We start from the raw sequence: 20,967 nt of genomic DNA on the forward strand, positions 1-20,967 counted from the left end.
ATCGGTGTCTCTAACAGTGAATAGCAATGAAAAGCATTGGGGAAAGTATAGTATATTGCCAAGTTGGTGGCCAAATAGTTAAATGTTCTCATGTTCCATCACAAAGTTCCAGCAAGATCCATGAACAAATCAAGCAATATCAGCTCAAAGAGAAATAATTATGTATGCATATCAACACTACCCAGAATAATTTTGCTGCCTTTAGTTACTTGCAACTTAAAAATAATTTCTCTTCTCCATTTCACTTGCTCCAAAAGACAAACATTTTCTCGTTGCAACATTAAGCAGATCGACCACCAAGACCCAGTTTTGAAGTTAACCAAGCACAAACATCTTCCATCTCCTCTGGAATGGTATAGTGACCAAGCCTAAATTGTTCAATAAAGTATTCAGTTTAAGTCATATTGTCAAATGTATAAGAAATATGATAGTTATCTGACATTAAAGAGCTGTACCCATTGTAGGATTTTTTTTTATAGGAATAATAGGTCTTATTAAAAACCTCATTTTTAGTAGTCCTTTACCATGAGGTTAGAACCGACTAGCGGAAGGAGGAAAAGAGTACCTCAATATATTGATTTCAAAAAAAGATTACATAAGACTTAAACCACTCGTTGAAGATACATAAGACTTAAACTCACTCATATAACACCCTCGGAATAAAACCTCCGAACCTAGTACAACAAAGTGAACCATTACCCAAACCCCTCCTTAGCTAGCAAATTTGCCTCGCTATTACAACTTCTCGAAATCCACCTCACAATGACTTCATTCTCAGAAACCGCATCCGCAATATCCTTAACAAACTTAAAAGGATAAAGTGGAACTGACTCCTGAAATTTCAACCAATCGACGGCTAACTTACAATCACTTTCAATAATAAGCCTACCCTTCAAAACCCATTCTGATGCCACAAAGATGTCTAAACCTCTTTTGATAGCTTTCAACTCTGCCAAAATGATAGGACTAGAACCTAATTTTTCTGAGAACGACATAAGCTTGACCTGATTCCAATCTCTTAGAATTCCCCCAATTCCAGCTAACATCCCAACAAAACTCACAGTTCCATCCACGTTAAACTTAAAAAAATCAACTGGAGGAGGACTCCAGCAAAGCACAGGCCTGTTAAAATCCATACTGGCTGAAATTTTATTAGCCAATGAAGGATCCCCAATTAAAGAAACCACTTGGATAGAGAGTAAAGGATACTTAGCGAGGAACCATTTCGCTAACCTTAACCTAACTGTGAAAAACAGTGAGGATGTATCCAGCTTACCTCTTTCAAAAATAATTTAATTTCGCATCTTCCAAATTGACCATAAAATAGCCCCCGGGATAAACTTCCACATATTAGAATAAGGTCTTAGAACAGACCATGAATTTAAAACTGAAGATGGATCAGCAGGTAAGGCTAATTTGATACCCCAATAACATATGATTTTGTTCCATAATATCCACGAAATCTGGCAGGAAATAAATAGGTGCTGAACTGATTCTTCAACTTGATTGCAAAAGGGGCATTGAATGTCCTCCCCCAAAGGAACCCCCCTTTTCTTCAATTCCACTCTAACCGCTAATTTATTAAGTGATACTTGCCAAAGGAAAACCTCTACTCGAGGAGGAACCAGACCCTGCCAAACACATTTAGTCCATCTAAAGGGATCCTCATCAGTTGGGTAGAATGATTTCGTGCAAGCTTTGACAGAATATAACCCCTCACCCACATCGTCCCAAAGCATACAATCCTCCAAAGAATCATTTAATTTGATATCCTTGAGCCTATCCAATAATTCAACCAGTTGCACCACTTCCCAATCACATAAATTCCTCCTAGTCTTAATATTCCACTCCCATTGTAGGATTTGAAAGTCGTGTCCTGAAATCCATTTGAACTCAATGCTCGAGAGGATTTCTCACCGAATTTATATGGAACCACATCATCACCTGCAACCAACAATTTAATATAATATTATTCACACACGAATAAATGTAGCCAGTAACCTTTATGCTAAATATGAAACTAGAGCTATAACACGACTACAAATGAATTCAGTAGAATGATTGCAACTGCCTAGCTAATCACCAAATATTTCAAACATGAGCTTAGGCTTTGGTAATGACAATGTTTTACTTGAGTCTGGGAATCTTGAACTTTTGTTCTTTCAAACAACTCCTGATATGTAAATACCAAAGAGATGCTCACTTGGATCAGAATTGTTCAGATTTGAGAATGATTAGCTATGGAGGATTTATAGACATTTTTAAGTGGGCTATTTCTTTCTCTTTGTAAATTAGGCAACAACTTATTATTCAATTACTTACGAGGTACAATAAGCCTAATAAATCCATAAGGCTCTCATACAACATCAAATGTACACAACGTTTAGCTAACAACAGGAATGTGTAAAATTGAATACATTTCTCGATCACAACTCAGCCTTCCATTGATCCCTGGGAAAAGCAGAAATTTTAGATGTTGTGCAAGTACTTTCTTTTATTACCCTTGAATACTAATCTAATTAAATAAACAGGGAGTTTTTTTTAGTTCTGAAGAACTAAAACTCAGGTTGACACTATACGCTTGATTGGCCAAACATTTTATTTGGATACCATCTTATCATATCCTGATGTTACTTCCCAATAAATAGACACGGTGCTAGTGCTAATGGTCGTCGCACCACTTCTATACCAAAGATAATAAGTAGAGCAATAATTGGACACCACCTATGACAAAATGACCATGAATAAACCAAGGATAATTTGCATTTATGAATGTGATTATAAATACCTTTTCCATGGCATAGCAAAATGGGTAAGCATGTAGCACGTCTCGCAGCCTCATCCTGTCTTATTTTGTTTTTCAAAGTCCTGAAAAGGAATAGATGTCATAACAACAAACCGGACAAATGGGGTTCAGAGAGAAAAAAGTATCAAACTCGCATGAAAAGGTGCCAATGTAGGAAACCAACCTTGAACATGGAAGCCATCCACTAAGTCCTACAACTGCACTCAAATTGGGAGGATACGGATTGCCATTTTCATATTTTCCATGAGTAAAATAGGTTGCAGAGTATAGGGAGGTAGCTGCACCCATGCTGAAGCCTCCAACACCAAGTTTAACTGTAATTGGAAAGAAAAAAACAACTACTATTAGAATAATGTAATAAACAACGACCATGACAATACTTCACTGCTAAAACTGAAAACTAAGGTGAGCCAGTTATTTACAGTGTATGAGCATTCTGAAAAATCCGCCACAAAAGAAATACACATCTTTATCCTACTAGCTCATATGCAAGGAACCAGAAAATGAAACTAAAAGGCACACTAAATGTAATGACTCCAAAAATTAGCACTGAATGTTCTCATGCCATGTTTTACAGCCAAGAAAGGAAGAAAAAAATGGTTTACATTTGGTAGCAAAATTCATGGAAAATAGAATTAAAAGCTAGAAATCTTGCAGAATTTATATCTTGAATGGCAGTTGCACTATGTAAAATTCCCCTTCTCCTGAATTCTGACAATAAAACAAAATACAAGTGTCTAAATGCATAACACATTTATACCTAACTATTCAAGAACCCCCCCCCCCCCCCAAACAAGCTCTTCCCATGTGTGTGTATAGCATCACTAAAACCTCATCAAAAGTGGCAAGCAGAAACATACTGTCAGCAGGCTCCGTTGAAAACAAATTGGCAACATGTGCTGCAGCAGCATCCAAACCCTCTATATCATCAGGAGCATCTTCTGAAATGTCCCCCACATCAAACCCTGAGTATAATGTCACATTAGGTTTCAAAAATTTGATTAGCATTTAAAGCATTTTCATCAAAGACAAAGGTTGAAGAAAAAGAAATTAAATGCATTTTGTTCCCTTGATACAAGATTGCGTCATTACAGATTCCAGAAAATACTTGCAAGCTGTTGATGGAAAACCACCAAAAATAGTTATTGGTTGAATAGGGGCAGTTGGGCATATCCATTTAATCTGCACATAGGATCACAAGCATGGAAAATCATTAAGTTATCAAGAAAAAGTAAATTCATTGGTTGGTACTTAATAGGAAGAAATATTCTCCTAAAATTGTGTGCTACAAACAGCCATCCATCCTTGGAAGAGGGAGGGTCTCTAGGAGCTGGGACCAGCTGGCAAAAAGATGAAAGAACAATGAGGACGAGTAGATATTACAAAAGATATCAAGGTTTATTGGTCTATAATTGAGATCACTGAGCACAAATATAAAGAACCTGACATGAGAGCTTAACTCAGATTGCAAATGGCACTCATTAACTTATTGGATGAAAAGACATGTTAAAACATAAACTAATATTGGAAAATTAAACTATAATGTGTATATGTGTGTCTGTGCGTTGATAAAAGAAGTTTCTTTGCATGCAAACTTTAATTCTGTACTAATTAATTTAAGCATATAGCAATAAGACTATACTAGAAGGGGAACAAGGCAAAATTATTTCTTTAATCACCCGAACCAGAAGTAATAATAAGAAATCATCTCTTAATTAACTGGAGTTAACCAGTGCAATCAGCTAAATAAAAAGGGGGGAAAGAAGTTATAGAATCAGTAAAAAGAACAGTCACAAACAATCCTAGAAAAAGTCGATGACGAGCTATTGTTATTGTCCTTGAAAGAACTGTTGAATAGCCAAGGAAAGGAATAACCAGTAATGTAACTCAACATAAACAAAATCTACTAACTAGAATAGAGTCAATGTACATAATATTTTCCTTCGGAAGATGACATCTAAATAGATATGTGGATTCTAAGTTTTAAATCCTTTTCTTTTCCTCAAATAAAGATATTATTGAGAAAAATCTAAAATAGACTCACAAAAAATGCAGAAGTGGGTAATAAGAACCTTAGAAAGCAATGCAAAGTTTATAATACCTTGAACCATTATCGCCAAGGCCATGTATGTAGCCAAACTATGGTCGCTTGGTGCCTACATTTGGGCCTGACCACATAGGTCTTCCAAATTCAAGTGCTCTTCTGACGGTTCTACCACCTGGAATTTTACAAATTAGAGTTCCAAGTGCAACAGACAATAGTTCAAATTAAATACAAGGATGATATACAAGCTCGTGAACTTATATTGAAAGAAAAATCTACTTCAACTATAAACAATCCACCAATGAAGAAAAAGTTGATTCGATTTCCCCAAGAACAATGAAAATATTTATGCAAGTTTGCTAGTGAGCTCTCACTACAAGGATTCTTACAATAGAAAGATTTCGAAAAGCAGATAAACCAACAAGGACCAACGGAAGGACCTGTGAAGCTCATAGTTGAAGACCTAAAGAAGCACTAACCAAACCCGTCTAATAGCACAAGGCTGCAATGAAGAAAGACCCAGATTTACAATTACATCAAAGGACAATTCTACAATGCAATTCATTTTCAGCACATTAATACATAATACTTTATTCTTTCATTGGTACATAATACTTATGACTAAGCAACTTGGCACCTCCCAAGAGCCCTTGTCAACAGCATTTAGGCTAAATTCCATATCAAAATCCACATCAAAACTAGCCAAAATAACAGGTACGTTACAACAAATTCATGGGAAAAAGACATTTCTGTCCAATCCAGATTAGGTATCTTTCAAAATCCTTTATAAGTAAAGGATTTGAACTGTAAACAAAGGACGATATCCATTGCATAAAATGTAAAAGTATCAAAAACAAAACCTTGGATGGAACCTATAGGAACTTAAGATAAAAAAAACCCAAGATGGGACAAGAAAGGAACTTTTGAAGTCAGCTATTTTTTAGGATTAACGAGTCGCAAAGGCCTGCAAAATTCCAAGAAAATCTTAATAAAAAAAAAAAGATCAGCAGAAACTTGGGAAAATAATAGATCAAAAAAAGAGGAGGGTTTAGGCATTTTACCTTTACAGTTAAGAAGTGAAAAGGTACGTTTGGTTAACGGAAATTAATATTATTAGTGACAATAAAATATTATCAGTAAATAAGATTATTTAAATGTTTATTTTGTGTTTAGTTGGTTTAGCATGAAAATAAGATTATTAGGTTTGATTAAAGAAATAAAAGATTATTGGAATGTATATTTAATTAAATTGTCCTTATTATATATTTATTTTTTAATAAGTTAAAAAATATTTATATATTTTTTTAAAAAAAATTAAATTCATAAAATTTATATAATTTTTTTACAAAATTAAAAATATAAAAATGTCTAATGAAATTGTAAAATTTTATTTTAACCCTTAAACTTCATATAAAATTTTAATTATAGATTTTTTTTTGTAAATCTAAAATAGTTTAAAGATAAATTTGTAATTTAACATTCGTAGAATTTTTATTATTCAATGACAAAATAATGATATTTTTGAGAAAAAAAATTAAGGGCATTTTAGTCCAAAATGCCGACAATCCAACAATACCTAAGGGAATGGGGTAATGACATTCCCAGTAATATATCCAAAAAAACTCATTATTGATAATCTTATATTACCGGGAATAAAATTCTCAACCAACCAAAGGGAGAATGTGAATTTTATTCCCATAATAATTCCACATTCCCCGAACTAAACAACCCCGAAGGCATTAGATAAAAAAAATAGTCCCAAACGACAATTTTATTTCCATTTCAACGTTTTTTACCCCTGATTATTCGCCTGCTCTTGTTTGATTTTTGTGAATTTTTTGTTTGGTCTAAAAGATTAAATTTAAAACGAGAATCTTTGTTCGTCCGATTGATGTCAGAGGACTAGATGTTAGACACGTGGCTAATGCAGCTCAGAAGCCCAATTTTATTTAAGGGTAAACTACGCGATTAATATATAAAATATCAATTTTGATTTATTTTAGTATCTAAATTTTCTTTATTTTTTAAATATACATAATATTTAGTTTTTGCTTTAATTTAGTACATTGCCGTTAAAAACTTAATAACGAGCTGATGTGGCATAGCTCTGGTGGATGGACGAATAATATGAACAGTAAACTACGAGAGGATGACAAGTCGACCACCATAATCCAGTTTTAAGCTCATCGGAGGATGAACCATGGATATCATAGGATGATGAAATCAAAGAGTTCATCGTCGATTTGGAGAGATTGAGAAAATTTTCGGTGAAATAGAGACCATAATCGTGTTCAAGGGATCGAAATGAAACGGGCTGGAAAATTTGAGCTTCATCAGCCGACGAATGCGACAACCGACAATTATCGACGGATAACCAACGAGCTCATCCATTAAGTTTTTAATAACAAAGTACTAAAATAAAATAAAAATTAAACGTTAAGTATGAGTTTGAAAAAAATAAAAATTTAATTACTTAAACATATAAAAACTAATAGTTTAAATAACTCAAAATTGTAGAATTTACCCTATATTTAAACGGAATGTTTGAAAAGTCTTTGATCTTTTTATCTTGATCTATTCAAATAAGATTTAATTTTTTTATTTTAATTTGTTGATAATTAGGTGAATAAGTTAAACTATTCAAATAAAGTTTAATTTTTTTAATCCTAATATATTCAAATAAGTTTCAATTATTTATTTCAGTTGGAAAGGACAATTAATAAGTTTATTTATTCAAATAAAATTTTAACATTTTCAAATCTGTTTAAATTAACATTAGTTTGATTAAATTTAATCATATATCATTTGTTATCGATTTTTTTTGCTTTGATTTTTAGATTGAATTTGGATACACGGTTTAAGTTTGTAGATAATTTTTTCACGTCGGTTGATTTTGATTTATGGGTTGTCAATGCTCTTTCAATAGCTTGATCTTCTTTTGTGGTTTGTTTGTCCATAGTCAGATATGTTCATATTTACCTTTTATTCGAGTTTATTTGGTTAAGTTCGTAATATTTTTCTTATATGATCATTGTGCGATCTCATTTGACGAATTTTTATGTGTTAATAATTATAGAGAAATATTCTTATTATGTGTTTTAGTTTACACCTCTAACTTGTCAAAATCAAAATATTATTTTTAATAAAATCTATTGAATTGTTAAGATTTTAACGTTAAGGTAATAATTTGTATAGTTGTTAAAGTATATTTTATTAATGAGCTGAATATTTTTTTTAAATAATGAGTTTTTGTTTTTTGAAAATATTTTTATTTGATTTTAAATTTAATAATTTAGATAATTTTTTCTTATAAGATGCAATATTTCTAATTTTTATTGTAATAAAATAAAAGACGTATCAAAATTTTCTAACACACAAAGCTAGCCACTCTTATTTCTCTTATGTTATAATATCAAAATAGTCATTTGGTTTAAACGTTTTATTTTGGGATAAAAAGTCTCTTCTATAAATAAAAAATATTAGTTCACATGCAATTAACATTTTAAAATAAAAAAATTTATTCTAAAAATAATGTGAGGAATAAAATATTAAAAAATAATAATTAAAATGATTATTTTATTAAATATTAAATATTTTCCATTTAAAATAAAATTTTAAAATTAAATTACTGGAAAAAAATAAAGATTAAGATGACCATTGTCATTAGGGGTGTGCAAAAATACCCGACCTGGTTGACCCGTACCGTCAACCCGAACTTAAAAAACGGGTAAATTTCTAAAAAAAATTATCCTACTGGGTCAGGACCATGTCACAAAATTGAGATTTTCCGTGTACCCGGTTACCCGAGTATCCAGTTAGTTTTTTTTATACATATATATAAAATTTAATGGATTATTTATATTATAGATTATTAAATTTTGTATTTCAAACTTTTAAATTTTATGTTCGGATGTTGAAGTATGTAATTCAAAGTTTCGAACATTTAAATTTATGTATACTTTTTTAAATTAATAATTTAAAAATAAAACAAATACCTGCAAAATCCGAGTAACCTATTACCAGATACTCATAACATCCGGATCAGGACATAAATCGAGAAATCACCGACTTAAATATTACGTATACCCAATAATCAGGTACTCAAAAATCCAGATACCCAAATTTACATACCCTAATTGTCATATAGGTTTGCATCTAATTTTGAATCATACATTCTTTATAGGCATCCATTAAACCTCCGCTTTAACTACTTGCGGGACCTAAGAGCACCAGTGCAACGGTGATTATTTATAGAGCTAAAAGAAACCCTATTTCTCCCCTTCGAAAGTTGATGACATGGCTAAAATAAAATGGATAAAAATAAAATTTTACTCAAATATTAGTGACCAACTGTATAATTTACTATTCTTATATATATATATATATATATTCTCGACAATCAAAGCCAAAAACCTCATCGCTTATGGCGATGCTGCACCATCTCCCGCCGTTTTAAAAAGTTTTGAGCTTAGAGCGCTTAGTAGCAAAGAGGGAGAATGGGGAGCCGTACGAATGGCGTCGCAAGCGGTAGCAGCAACGGACCGGTTGATAAAGGAGCTGATTTGCCAATTACTTATGCACTTATGCTTTTCTTTACCACCAGAAAGCGATGCTCAGTGATCGAGTCCGCATGGACGCTTATTACAATGATGTTTCTAAGAACAAGCATCATTTCCAAGGAAAGGTAGCGCCATTTCTTCTTTTTTGACTTAAAGTTTAGAACTTGAATCTGAATTTGTAAAAGGATAAACCCTTTATGTTTGGTTATCAACTTAGTGAGTTGGTAAAACTTGTACACAGACAATTGGGTGGTGTTTTTTTTTTGGAATGCGTGGAATTTGCTTTTTATTTTGTTCCTTTAATGTTTGTGGAGATAAGACTTGAGAAAGCGATGAAAGTTTAAAAATTTGAAGCAGAAGCAATGGAAATGAGATAACTTGCAACGATTATAGACTAGTAAAGAAAAGAAAATCAATAATTTTAGACAGGGGTGCTCGGTTCTCTTATTGATTTCCTTGTTACCATTATATTTATTGTTTTGGGGTGGGCTGTTTTTGCAACTATGTGAAATACTGACAGAAAACTAATTTGGTGAATCCTGGCGAAGACTGTGTTGGTTGTAGGAACCGGAAGTGGCATTCTTGCCATCTGGTCTGCCCAGGCTGGTGCAAGGAAGGTCTATGCTGTTGAAGCAACTCAGATGTCAGAGCATGTCCGGACTCTTGTTCAGGCTAACAATCTTCAAGACACTGTTGAAGTAATTGAGGGCTCTATGGAAGAAGTTGTTTTGACAGAGAAAGGTTGGTAACTTGGATTGTAAAGTTTCCTTGTTAGTTACATCCACTTTGTTTCAAACGAGTTTTTAAGTTTTTTTCCTCTGATCTTAGATTTTTGTTAATGGGCAGTTGATGTGATTATCTCTGAGTGGATGGGTTACTTTCTCCTGCGTGAATCTATGTTTGATTCTGTTATATGTGCTTGAGATCGTTGGCTGAAACCAACTGGAGTCATGTAAGAAACTCTTTAGAAGTTCATTTCACCTGTATATCATTTTAAGTTTCTTTGGGTGAATCATTTTTTTTAGTTAAGCATTTTTTGTTTATTTTATGACCTTTGTTTTTCTTTTTTTTCCCTCTGTGCCCATGTGTCATGCTTTCTTTTTCGTAAGCAACTTCCTGCAAATTGATTTGGCTCTGCCATCCAAAATCATCTTGTTGGCTAGTTAACCTTTTATCAGTATGATAATACTTCATCTAAAAGCTTCAGCTACTGGGTACTTTTACGGGATAATATTAAATAAGCAGTTAAGCACGAGCCCTTTCTTTTTCTTTTTAGCTTCTAGGAGAATAGTATTTTGATAAATTTGAGAGTACTTTGAAATTCTTGGGTCTAAAAGAAAATTGTGAGATTTGATTGATTTGGTCTATATATGAAGCATGTTTTAGGTGCAAAAATTGGCTACAAGATCAGTGGTCGCAAGATGGTCTTCGGAAAGTTAAAACTGAGGGATGTTGACTTCAACTGGCTGAAAATGCCTGCACATAGGCCTTAGCTAAATACTAAGGTAAGGTGTGTGTGGGTTGATATCTTGCCAACTAAAAATTCTAAAAAAATATATAAATGAGATATAGATGTAATTTAGCTTAATTTGATTCTAACAGGACCTTTGCATTTATTCTGTGTTACTGTACTATTTTCTGTCATGTAATATCAGTATTTTGCTTGAGCAGCTACTTGTAATATTTGTTAAGAGTACTTGCAGCATTCTTTACAATTTTTGCAAGCTCAGTGTGTGACAAACAAATTTCCATTTATAGGTATCCTAGCCATGCATGCATGTGGGTAGCACCTATCCGATCTGGATTGGTGGATCAAAAGAAAATTGATTATGAAGGAGCAATGGATGATTGGTATGGGTTTTTGGAAGATACGAAGGATTACTATGGTGTTGATATGAGTGTTTTGACAAAACCTTTCTCGGAAGAGCAGGAGAAATATTATCTGCAGGTGAGTTTTAAAAGTTTCTGGTGCCTTGGTCCCCTTCTTATTGTTACGTTCAGTTTGTTGCTCAGACATCATCTTACTTTTATCTGCTGCTTAAAAATCAATATTGGTTGGTAAAGGAAGACCTTTCAACTCTTTAGGTGTTGAGATACTAAAGGCTATTGGTAGTTATTATATCTTTAAGAACTGAGAAGGTTGTTCACTTGTTTGGTTCTTTGTCACGTTCTTCTTCTTCTTTTTAATGAAATATATTCATTTGTGTAGACATCATTATGGAACAACCTCCAACCAAACCAAGTTATTGGGACATCAGATGTTATATAGGAGATTGATTGTTTAACTGCTTCTGTAAACGACATCCTTCAACTCAAATCAAGTTTCTCATCAGTTATCAGCATGGTGCCCACTCGCTTCTGTGGATTTGCAGGATGGTTCGATGTGCATTTCCGAGTAAGCTGATCCTTATTATTCTGGACTGATTGAATGATAGGGCCTTATGTGTGCGAGATAACTCTTCTTCTTATCTTGGTGCAACAGGGAAGAGCAGAGGATCCTGCTCATCAAGAGATTGAGTTAACAACTGCTCCTAGTCCAAATAATGGCACTCATTGGGGACAACAGGTCTGAATTGCTCAAGTCCACACACATACTTCCAACTATAAGTATGCAATTGCTAAAACATCTGGGATCAGTTTTGGAGTCAGACATTAGAATTTCGGTTCTAGAAAGCCTGATCAAGCAATTATTACTTATCCTTCTGTCCTAATTTATCCATGCATTAATAGTTGGTGCTTTTTTTTTTATACAAGGCTTTGGTTTGTCAGTGTTCGTAGCATAAAGCATGTTCATGTGTATTTTCTTCTTCATTTTCCTAATATTTTTTATTGCTTTTTATTGTTGGACATGTTTTTCTCTTTCATCCTCCTCTTCATGTTGATGAAGAGACCAACCTCAATGTTTCTTTCTCAATGAACCGTTCCAAGGTAAACCATAGATTAATGGAGGTTGAGTTTGATGTTAAGATCAGCAAAGCTTCTGACAAAGTACTTCCTCCAATTAATAAGAAGTTCTACATAGAGTGAGAACAGCACTGAATTGCTGATTTCAACACTATGTAAGGTATGTCTCGCTACTTGATGGATCTTACCCTAATTGGGGCTAAGATCACAATCCTTTTACCTTTTTATTATGATAAAACATGAGTTGCTGTGCTTTGCACTTGCATGGAAGAGCTTTTCTAGTGAATATATTTCTGTTTTATTCATTCTAGATGCACATGTTGTTAGAAACTAGAAAGCTACTAAATGTACTGAAACTTGTAAAGTTATTGAGATAAACTTTTTTGGTGCTCAAATATGTGTTATTTCTTTTTTTATATATGAACATGTGTACAATTTTGTCGATTTCCCCTGATTTACAACTTTTTCTTTTTAGTACGAGAGAATGAAGCAGTGACACCTCTCTAATCATGTTTTCGTTTGCCTGATTTTTTCCAGTGTCTGCATGCGTGGCCACGACTTTGGTATGTTTTGTAATGCAGAGTTCTGACTATATGGTTCTACAAATTCCCATCTATTGAATATCAGGGGAACTTTGATTTATCATTTTGCTGCTTGAATATTTTGAGTAGTCCCGTTGCAATTTAAAGCCACATATCTAGTTTTAGAGAGTGTAGTAGGTCAGCTTTCTTTCCGCAGTTGCATCTTAAAACTCCGATTCTGGGGATGCATGCCTGCAATGTCGGTATGCAGCAGATATCTGCTGGAATAACGGCTGAAATTCCTTTTTTTAAAATAGAATTTTCATACAGGGTATGGAAAACTAATATATTCTTGTTTATGAAACATTTATTGTTATGTTCTTATTCTGTATGAATCTTAATTTCTTGCAATCCTTTCTACACGATGTTTCGGCTTTAGAAACGTGATTTCTGTTTGAACGAAGCCCTTTATATTGTATGGATTTTTATCCAACGCTCTAAAAACTATTACTGGTATTGGGAAATGGAAGTAGACGGAGGACGATCCCATGCTTGGACTTAAAAACTTTAATCATATTAATATAGTAGTAGGAGATAACAAATGCATCTCCCTATTTACGCGGTGTGTTATTTTTTGTGGTAAACATATCTGGTGTGGTGGCCTGCATGGTGCAGTGCAGTGCAGGCGACGCCAAAATCCTCCAGAAAAACCGTGGTTAAGTTTTGTCCCCAGCCAATTTCATCATTTTGTCAGAACCTTTTATCTTAGGGTAACGAACAAGAGATACTTGTCCTATCCCAGTCCTACTTGAGTTATGTGCTTGATCCTGTTCTTTTAAGAACAACCGTGGGGTCCCGAAACAGCTTCTTTGTAATACTTCCAAAACATTATACAAGTTAGTTCAGCCGTCAATCATGTTACTAATTAATGTGAGATTGGATATCCTTGTTTCTACACTATCTTGTGAGTTCATCTTTCTACCTTATCTTGTGAGTTCATCTTTCTACCCTATCTTGTGAGTTTATCTTTCTACCCTATCCTGTGAGTTTATCTTTTTAACAGGTAGAAGTGAAGGTAACTTTGGTTCAGCGAATCATTTATGTTTTAATATTAATGAACATACACAGTTGGATTAGAATTGGACTACCAATTGACTTTTGAGGATAATAGTTGGTGGTAGGTAAATATTAAGACCATCTGTTTGTTTGTCCTTTTCAAGGATGCCCCCACAAAGGCAGCGCCATAGCAGAACCAGTTACCCGAACATCGATGTTGATGTTATAGTGCATATTTTTTGAGTCAATATAATGAAGGGGCCGATCAGTTAATTTGAAGGTGGACAACGTGGGCTTATATCATTCAGCCCGCCCTTAAGCCCTACCCAAGAAACAAATTAACTCATTTGCAACTCTGACCCCCCATGTGATAATGTCTTCTCATAGGGGAGACACCTTTTTCTCTATCTTTGCCGTTGGCCCCCCACTTCTCTTTTTGTTCTTATTCTTCAAAATTCCATGCCATGGAAGCATTCATGGCATGGTGATTGGAGAAAGGGGATGCCGAGATAAATTTTGCATCAATCCATGGCAGACCGAAGCCAGCTCAAGAAGATAGCATCGGTACAAGAGTCACAAATTAATGGGAGACATTTGGGACTAAAATAAGGCATGTTTTCGTCATGGATATATTTCTTTTCTCATTACAAATTAATTTAATCTAATGATTTAGTATTAGTCCGCTGCCTAGGTACCTATCCATATGTATATTCCCATCTAACTATTTGTTAAGTAGTAGGATTGTAGGTAACCCAGCTTACATATAAATTAATCAAGAATATTGGAATTTGGAAACATGCATGCAAAATTTGTATATTTGGAGACAAGTGAAAATATAATATATATAAATGCGATGTAAATATATCGGGTCCACTACAATGTTGATTTCGTGGTATATGGTAAAGATAGGGGGAGACATTTGCCTAGATGTCAATGTTAAGAGGCATGCTTAAGACAAAGCACAAAAGAACAAAGAACCCTTCCATTTTAAACATTTACTAGTAACCCTAGGTTAGCTTCTAATCAGTACAAGTATTATAATTTACCAATAAAATCATAGGGAAATGAAATCGTAAAACATATTATATTTTTGTTTTTTGTGTTTAATCATCAACTAAGTTTGAAACACACTTCGTCAGAAATTAAGGTACGTCCAAATCACTCAATTCCATTAGTACTCTTATATAATACTAATAACAACGATAATCCCAATAATCAAGTCATTAGCACCGTGATAAGTAAGCATGCATGGGTTTTTTTTATTCTATCAAACAAAACTTAAGAGAAAAAGAAATGAAATTTAGGGTTGGGATGTAATCATAGATGGATAGCATGCTTTGATTCCTTTTTTCAACAAAAGCTTTTATAAATAAATGATAAATGTTCTTAATTGATTTTAGAGGTTAGAGCATGAGAAGATCCCGAAAAGCAAAGAAAATTTAAATAATATTTCTCACTACATTACAACTCAAAGCTCATAAAACACTATAGAGGAAATCAATAATGTATATCCAGTTTATTGTTTTAAAAAAGTGCATTGGCCTTCTGGATGAAAGCAGTTAATGGAGCACCTGATGTTTTGGGATACCGTTTCATTTTATAATATTTGTAGTAACAAAAAAATATTCATCGATTTGGGTGCCCCTTTCCTCCTCTCTTTTTGTCTTTTTTCTTCCAAACAAACCTTATAATATGACAAGAAAACTTTGTAGTTGATCTATGCATCATAGTTATGGGAACACAAATCTTATTATTTTCCATGAAATCTCTCTCTTAAAAGAATGTCTGGATTACAATATATTAATTATCATTGTTCAAATTAACTAATTACTATTTTAAAGAAATCCATTCCAAGTAAATGATTTGTTTTCAGCAAGAAAGGTATTCTGGAAAAGAAAACCATAAAACATCTGTATTTACAGTTGATAACAATATAGTAAATGGAAATTTAGCAAGTTTGAGTCTTGAATTAAACGTGACAATTTGGCTGTCATGCTGCAGGGCAGCAGCTAATTCCATGTGCAATCATTGAATTTTAAGTATAGAAACCAATTTCATGAATTGCATGATATTACAAAACTGTGTTGCAAATATATATTACATGCAGAGGGTCAATTCATCGGAATTGGAAAGATTTTTAGTGATACCTTTTTGTTTTCGTTGCTAAATTATCTCTGATTTTTCTATACTCTAAAGGCCACAATGGAGACTGGGAATTTGTTTTTTTTTTGGGGGGGGGGTGATTATTCAAGTTACTAGCACACGAGATAGCTACACATAGGAGATGGGATCAAATCAGGACCCTTCATTTTGAGGTGTAGTGGATTCCGGCAGAGGTTCAAAGATGATGGGTGCTCCATATTGTGGGTAAAGCAGCATCAGAACCGTTGGTGCATGTTGATAAGTCGGGGCCAACCTGAAGGAGAAGCGTTGAAGTATAATAGAAAGAGACAACTTGGCTTGTAAAATGGCTAGGTTTTGCCCGATGCAAGTGCGGACCCCGAGTCCAAACGGGATGAATCCAACAGGATGTTTCGGATTCATTTAAGATCATGGTCAGCTGCACACCACAACATGTGAACCCAAAATCAGAATGTTTTACTGATTTAGACCCTTTTTTTCTGAGCTAAAACTATAGCTTAAACATGGCAGAGAGAGAATTGTCTTTAATGCAAAGGGAAAGTATACCTTCTTAAGCTTTACAACATCATCTTTGGAAGGTATGTCACGTGATCCACACACCCTTAACACCTCGTCACGTGCTTGCACCTGCCACTGGGGATGCATTGCTAGAAGAACAGTGGTCCACGTCAACAAATTGGATGTGGTCTGTTTTCCGGCAAAGAAAAAGCTCTTGCATTCTTCGATTATGTCATGGACTGTAATATTTGGACTCGAATTTGAGGCCTGCATCATTAATCCCAGCAAATCCTTTGGTCCCTTTTCTTGCACCACGTTCCCCAACTTCTCTTTCCGTCGTTCGATTAGCTTCATCAATGACTTTTTAATCTCCCTATCCAATTTCCAAAAGCTTATGTTCCTTTTGGTCGGTAAAAATCTGAAATTACAACACCCCAAACTTATGTTCCGTCGTTTTGATACGTGAAAACTAGGACAATGATATAGAAATTTTAACATTACCTATAACCGGGGATGAAAACTTTTTGAAATGCCTCGGCTGCCAGCACCATTTGTTGGGCTTGTAGTCGAAAAATGGCCTTTCCATCTTCATAACTGGTCCCGAACGCTGTACGTGTAAGGACATCTTCGGTGAGTGTTTGAAACCATTCGCAAACTTCGATTTCAATCTCACCGGAGCTGGTCGACATTGCCAACCATTTGTCGAGCATATCGGTTACTCTTTGTGCCACCAATGGAACTAGCAACTACAATTATAATAAATAAATAAAAAGGTGGGAAAAAGAGTTTTGTTTTAATCAAAAGTTGACGTGAGAAACTAATGAAGTAATTTATTAATTACTCTGAGATTCTCCATATGGAATGTGGGGGTGATGATTTTTCGATGATGAGCCCATTTTTCGCCTTTGAGACTAAGTAGGCCTTCACCTTCGACCTGTTTTATAAGAGGGTGGGCTTCATTCTTTTCATAGAAATCAGACTTGGAAGTGAAGATTTCCCTTATGAGATCCGGGTCAGCCACTGTGAGGCGAACTGTAGGACCAAACCAGACCAGAAACGCTGCACCTGGGAATCAATAGCGAAAAACGTTAGACACATTTACATCATCATATTAAACAAACAACAGATTGTAATAAACCAAAAACAAAAGGAGGAGGATTTTACACCAAGGAGGGAGTGGCAGCGAACCACAAGTAGTAAGTATCGAGTTTGCAAAAGAGGAAAATGAGCATGAAAGAAATGACAAGCCATTAATGAATTCAAAAGGAAATGATGGATATATTTAGTACTGTAGCAACACACATATATGTGTGCATATAATAATAGAAAATGAGGGAGGGGGTATAGAAGAAGACAAGTAAAAAACAGTAGTACTTACAAGGCTACTAGCAAACATAATACAACTTCATTATCAGAAACTCAACCTCCTATCGAAACAAAAGCCAAAAGTAAGATGACATACAAGAAACAGAGAAAGATGGTAAAGATAGTAAAAGTATTTTTGATAAGGATAGAGATATAAAGAGAGGGAGAGAGAGAGGGGGGGGAGAGGAGAGATGAGGTTAAGGAGAGAGAGTGCAAGAAAATAAGGAAAAAACAAACGGAAGTGGAACCGTCCAAAAATTCCTGAACTTCAACATCAAGCACCAAGACTCTGAAAAAGGCTGTAAAGTTTAAAAGGACAAGTACCCGAACTCAAACCAAAGCAAAAGGCTTTCGGAAGTCACAAAATTTTCAAGGATCGATCATAGACATAAACCACTTTAGTAATGATGATCGGAAAAACAAAGACCAACCCTCTTGTTTTGCTTTAAAATGGAGTCGAAAAGAACCCACATTAACACATTCAAAAGAGAAAAGGATCTTAAATCGAAACACATGGTTTTAATGTTTAGAAGATGGAAGACGAAAATACCATAGATTTTCCTCCAATGATGGTAGAAAGAGAGAACTCTGGGGAGAATGTTATGGGAGAGAGGCATGGGTTGAGAAGAAGCCTTTAACATCATGCCCACAAGCTCCTTAACATTTCCAATGAAGAAATGGTAAGGAGGTCCTCTTATCCCCTGCCTTGAGAAATGATCTTCGATCCTCTTCGGTCTCCACCAAAGCAACACCAACACTTTTAACACCAAAACTAACACCATGAAAGATATGGCTACAAGCTTCAACCACTGCAAAACACCCTCCATTTTTCTTCAACGGGGAACTAAAACAAAGAAGAAGAAGAAAAGGAAAGAAAGACAAATAGCTTTGGCTTCTCTTTTTTCGCACAGTTTTCCTCCTTAGTGTGGAGCAGCCTCTTTTGTTTTTGCTTCTTATCTGCTTTAGCTTATGTTGGTTTACTTGCTGCCCTTTGTTGGCCTTTTATTACTACAACGAAAAGGAGAGAGAAACAAAACTTCTTAAAAAAAGAGAGAAAGGAAAATTAAAACATGGTAAACTACAAATTGCTTCACTCAACTTTGACTATATTTCTGTTTTTATCACTAAATTTTAAAACTTTATTTTTATCACTCGGACGTTAATTAAAAAAATAAACAAGATGATGATTTGACCAATTTTACGCCGACATAGACGGAATTTTACTGGCATAAAGACTACATGTTGTACACATCATTTTTTCTTTTATTTCTTCCTCGTGCTGATAAAATTCTTAAAAGTCTTATTTTGTGTCATACTAACGTTGAAATTGATAATTTTGAAAATTTTATTTGATCACATAAGATGTCAATAAACTCAAATCAGCATTCCCTTTCACTGAATTAACTTAATTATTTTCTTTCAAAATCTCTTTAAAACTAGTGAAACTAAATTCAACATTAAAAGGAATACGACTCTAATCTAGATCTCCTTTATTTGACCAATATGAAGTCAATTTATAGCTCGTATTTTCCTTCTCTGCCTCTATCATTAGGATTTAGAAGAAGGTATAACATTGAAAAATCAAATAGAATCAAAAGTTAAGATTTTTTAACAAAAATAAAAAATGTTTTAGGATTTTTTCATAATTTTCAAAAAAATAGATTTATAGTCATAATATTTTTAATTATTTAATAAATAAAATAATTTAAAAGTTCAATGATCAAATTATTATTTTAAAATTTAATAACCAAAATAAAAATATGATTAAAATTGGATGAATAAATTTGTAGTTTACCCATATATATAAAGGGAGAGATTAAGCAAATCCATAACGACGGCGTACAACGAGGGGAGCACTCATAAGAGGGCTAAACTAGGTAAATCTAGGATCCTTTGGAAGAACTTACATGGAGCGACAACTGATGACTTTAGGAGTAAGGTTTTGTCTCATACAGGTTTTGGAACTACAAACTCAAATAATGCAGATATGTTATGGAAGAATATGGCAAATTCCATCAGAGAGGTGGGCAAAAACATCCTTGGGTTGTCGATAGGGAAGGTCAAGGAACATAAAGAATCGTGGTGGTGGAATGACGAAGTCCAAACTAAGGTGAAGACAAAGAAAACTTGCTTCAAGGAGTTGCTATAATGCAATGATAACGAAGAAAGATCGAGTGCTAAACAAAGATACAAGGAGGCAAAGTGGGAAGCCAAGAAAGCAGTGGCTAAAGCAAAAGATAAGGCATACGAGAAAATGTACAAGAGATTAGACACTAAGGAAGAACACAACGACATCTTCAGGCTGGAAAAATCCAGGGAGAATAGGAAAAATGATCTAAGTAGCATTAGATTTATTAATGACAACAATGGTGTTCTTTTAGTGAAAGATCATGATATTAAGAGGGCTTGGGGTAGTTACTTTTTTGGCTTATTTAATAACAGTGCCTCTCCCTGTAGAGATAGTAACGTTGATGGGTCAGTCGACCATCATACTACGGCCAATGACTGACCTACAAGTAGGATTGAGATTGAGGAAGTCAAAATGACCCTTAGAAATATGGGGAGGGACAAAGTTGTCGGTCCAGATCAAATTCCTATTACTGTGTGGTTGACCCTAGGAGAAGAGGGAGTTAAGTGGTTAACCAACATCTTTAATATTATTTTAGAGACCGTCAAGATGCCAGAGGAGTGAAGAGAGTCGACGGTGATAACAATCTATAAGAATAAAGGAGATCCCCAACGTTGTGGTAACTACAGAGGTATTAAACTACTTAGTCATACCATGAAGCTATGGGAAAGGGTGATAGAGGCTAGGTTGAGACATGTTACTAGGGTTTCGGAAAACCAGACAAGTTTGGCTTTACCAGGAGGCGATTCATCCACTTCGATGGCTTATCGAGAAATATAGGGAAAAAATAGAGATCTTCACATGGCGTTCATTGACCTTGAGAAGGCGTATGATAGCGTACCCGCGATACGATCTGGAAGACCTTGAAACGAGACGAATCCATACTACTTATATCCGGGCGATTCGTGATATGTATTGTAGATCTACTACATACGTCAGACTAG

At 34.4% G+C, this 20,967-nt stretch overlaps 1 protein-coding gene and 2 pseudogenes across 1 annotated transcript; 1 reads left to right on the forward strand and 2 right to left on the reverse strand.

Moving 5' to 3' along the window:
- Nucleotides 1–265: 265 nt before the first annotated feature.
- LOC120198906 lies at nt 266–5,303 on the reverse strand (annotated as a pseudogene).
- A 3,971-nt stretch (nt 5,304–9,274) lies between these two features.
- On the forward strand, nt 9,275–12,867 carry LOC120198908 (annotated as a pseudogene).
- A 3,981-nt stretch (nt 12,868–16,848) lies between these two features.
- On the reverse strand, nt 16,849–18,861 carry LOC120198903 (cytochrome P450 734A1-like; the record flags this gene model as incomplete). Its single annotated transcript, XM_039200147.1, has 4 exons — nt 18,446–18,861; nt 17,372–17,595; nt 17,032–17,276; nt 16,849–16,948 (listed from the first exon to the last, which is right to left on the reverse strand). Coding segments are annotated over exons 1-4 (846 nt in total), but the record flags the coding sequence as incomplete, so codon positions are not given.
- Nucleotides 18,862–20,967: the final 2,106 nt, after the last annotated feature.

The sequence above is a fragment of the Hibiscus syriacus genome, unplaced genomic scaffold (assembly GCF_006381635.1).
Source record: "Hibiscus syriacus cultivar Baekdansim isolate YM2019G1 unplaced genomic scaffold, ASM638163v2 tig00004995_pilon, whole genome shotgun sequence".
NCBI classification, from domain to species: domain Eukaryota; kingdom Viridiplantae; phylum Streptophyta; class Magnoliopsida; order Malvales; family Malvaceae; genus Hibiscus; species Hibiscus syriacus.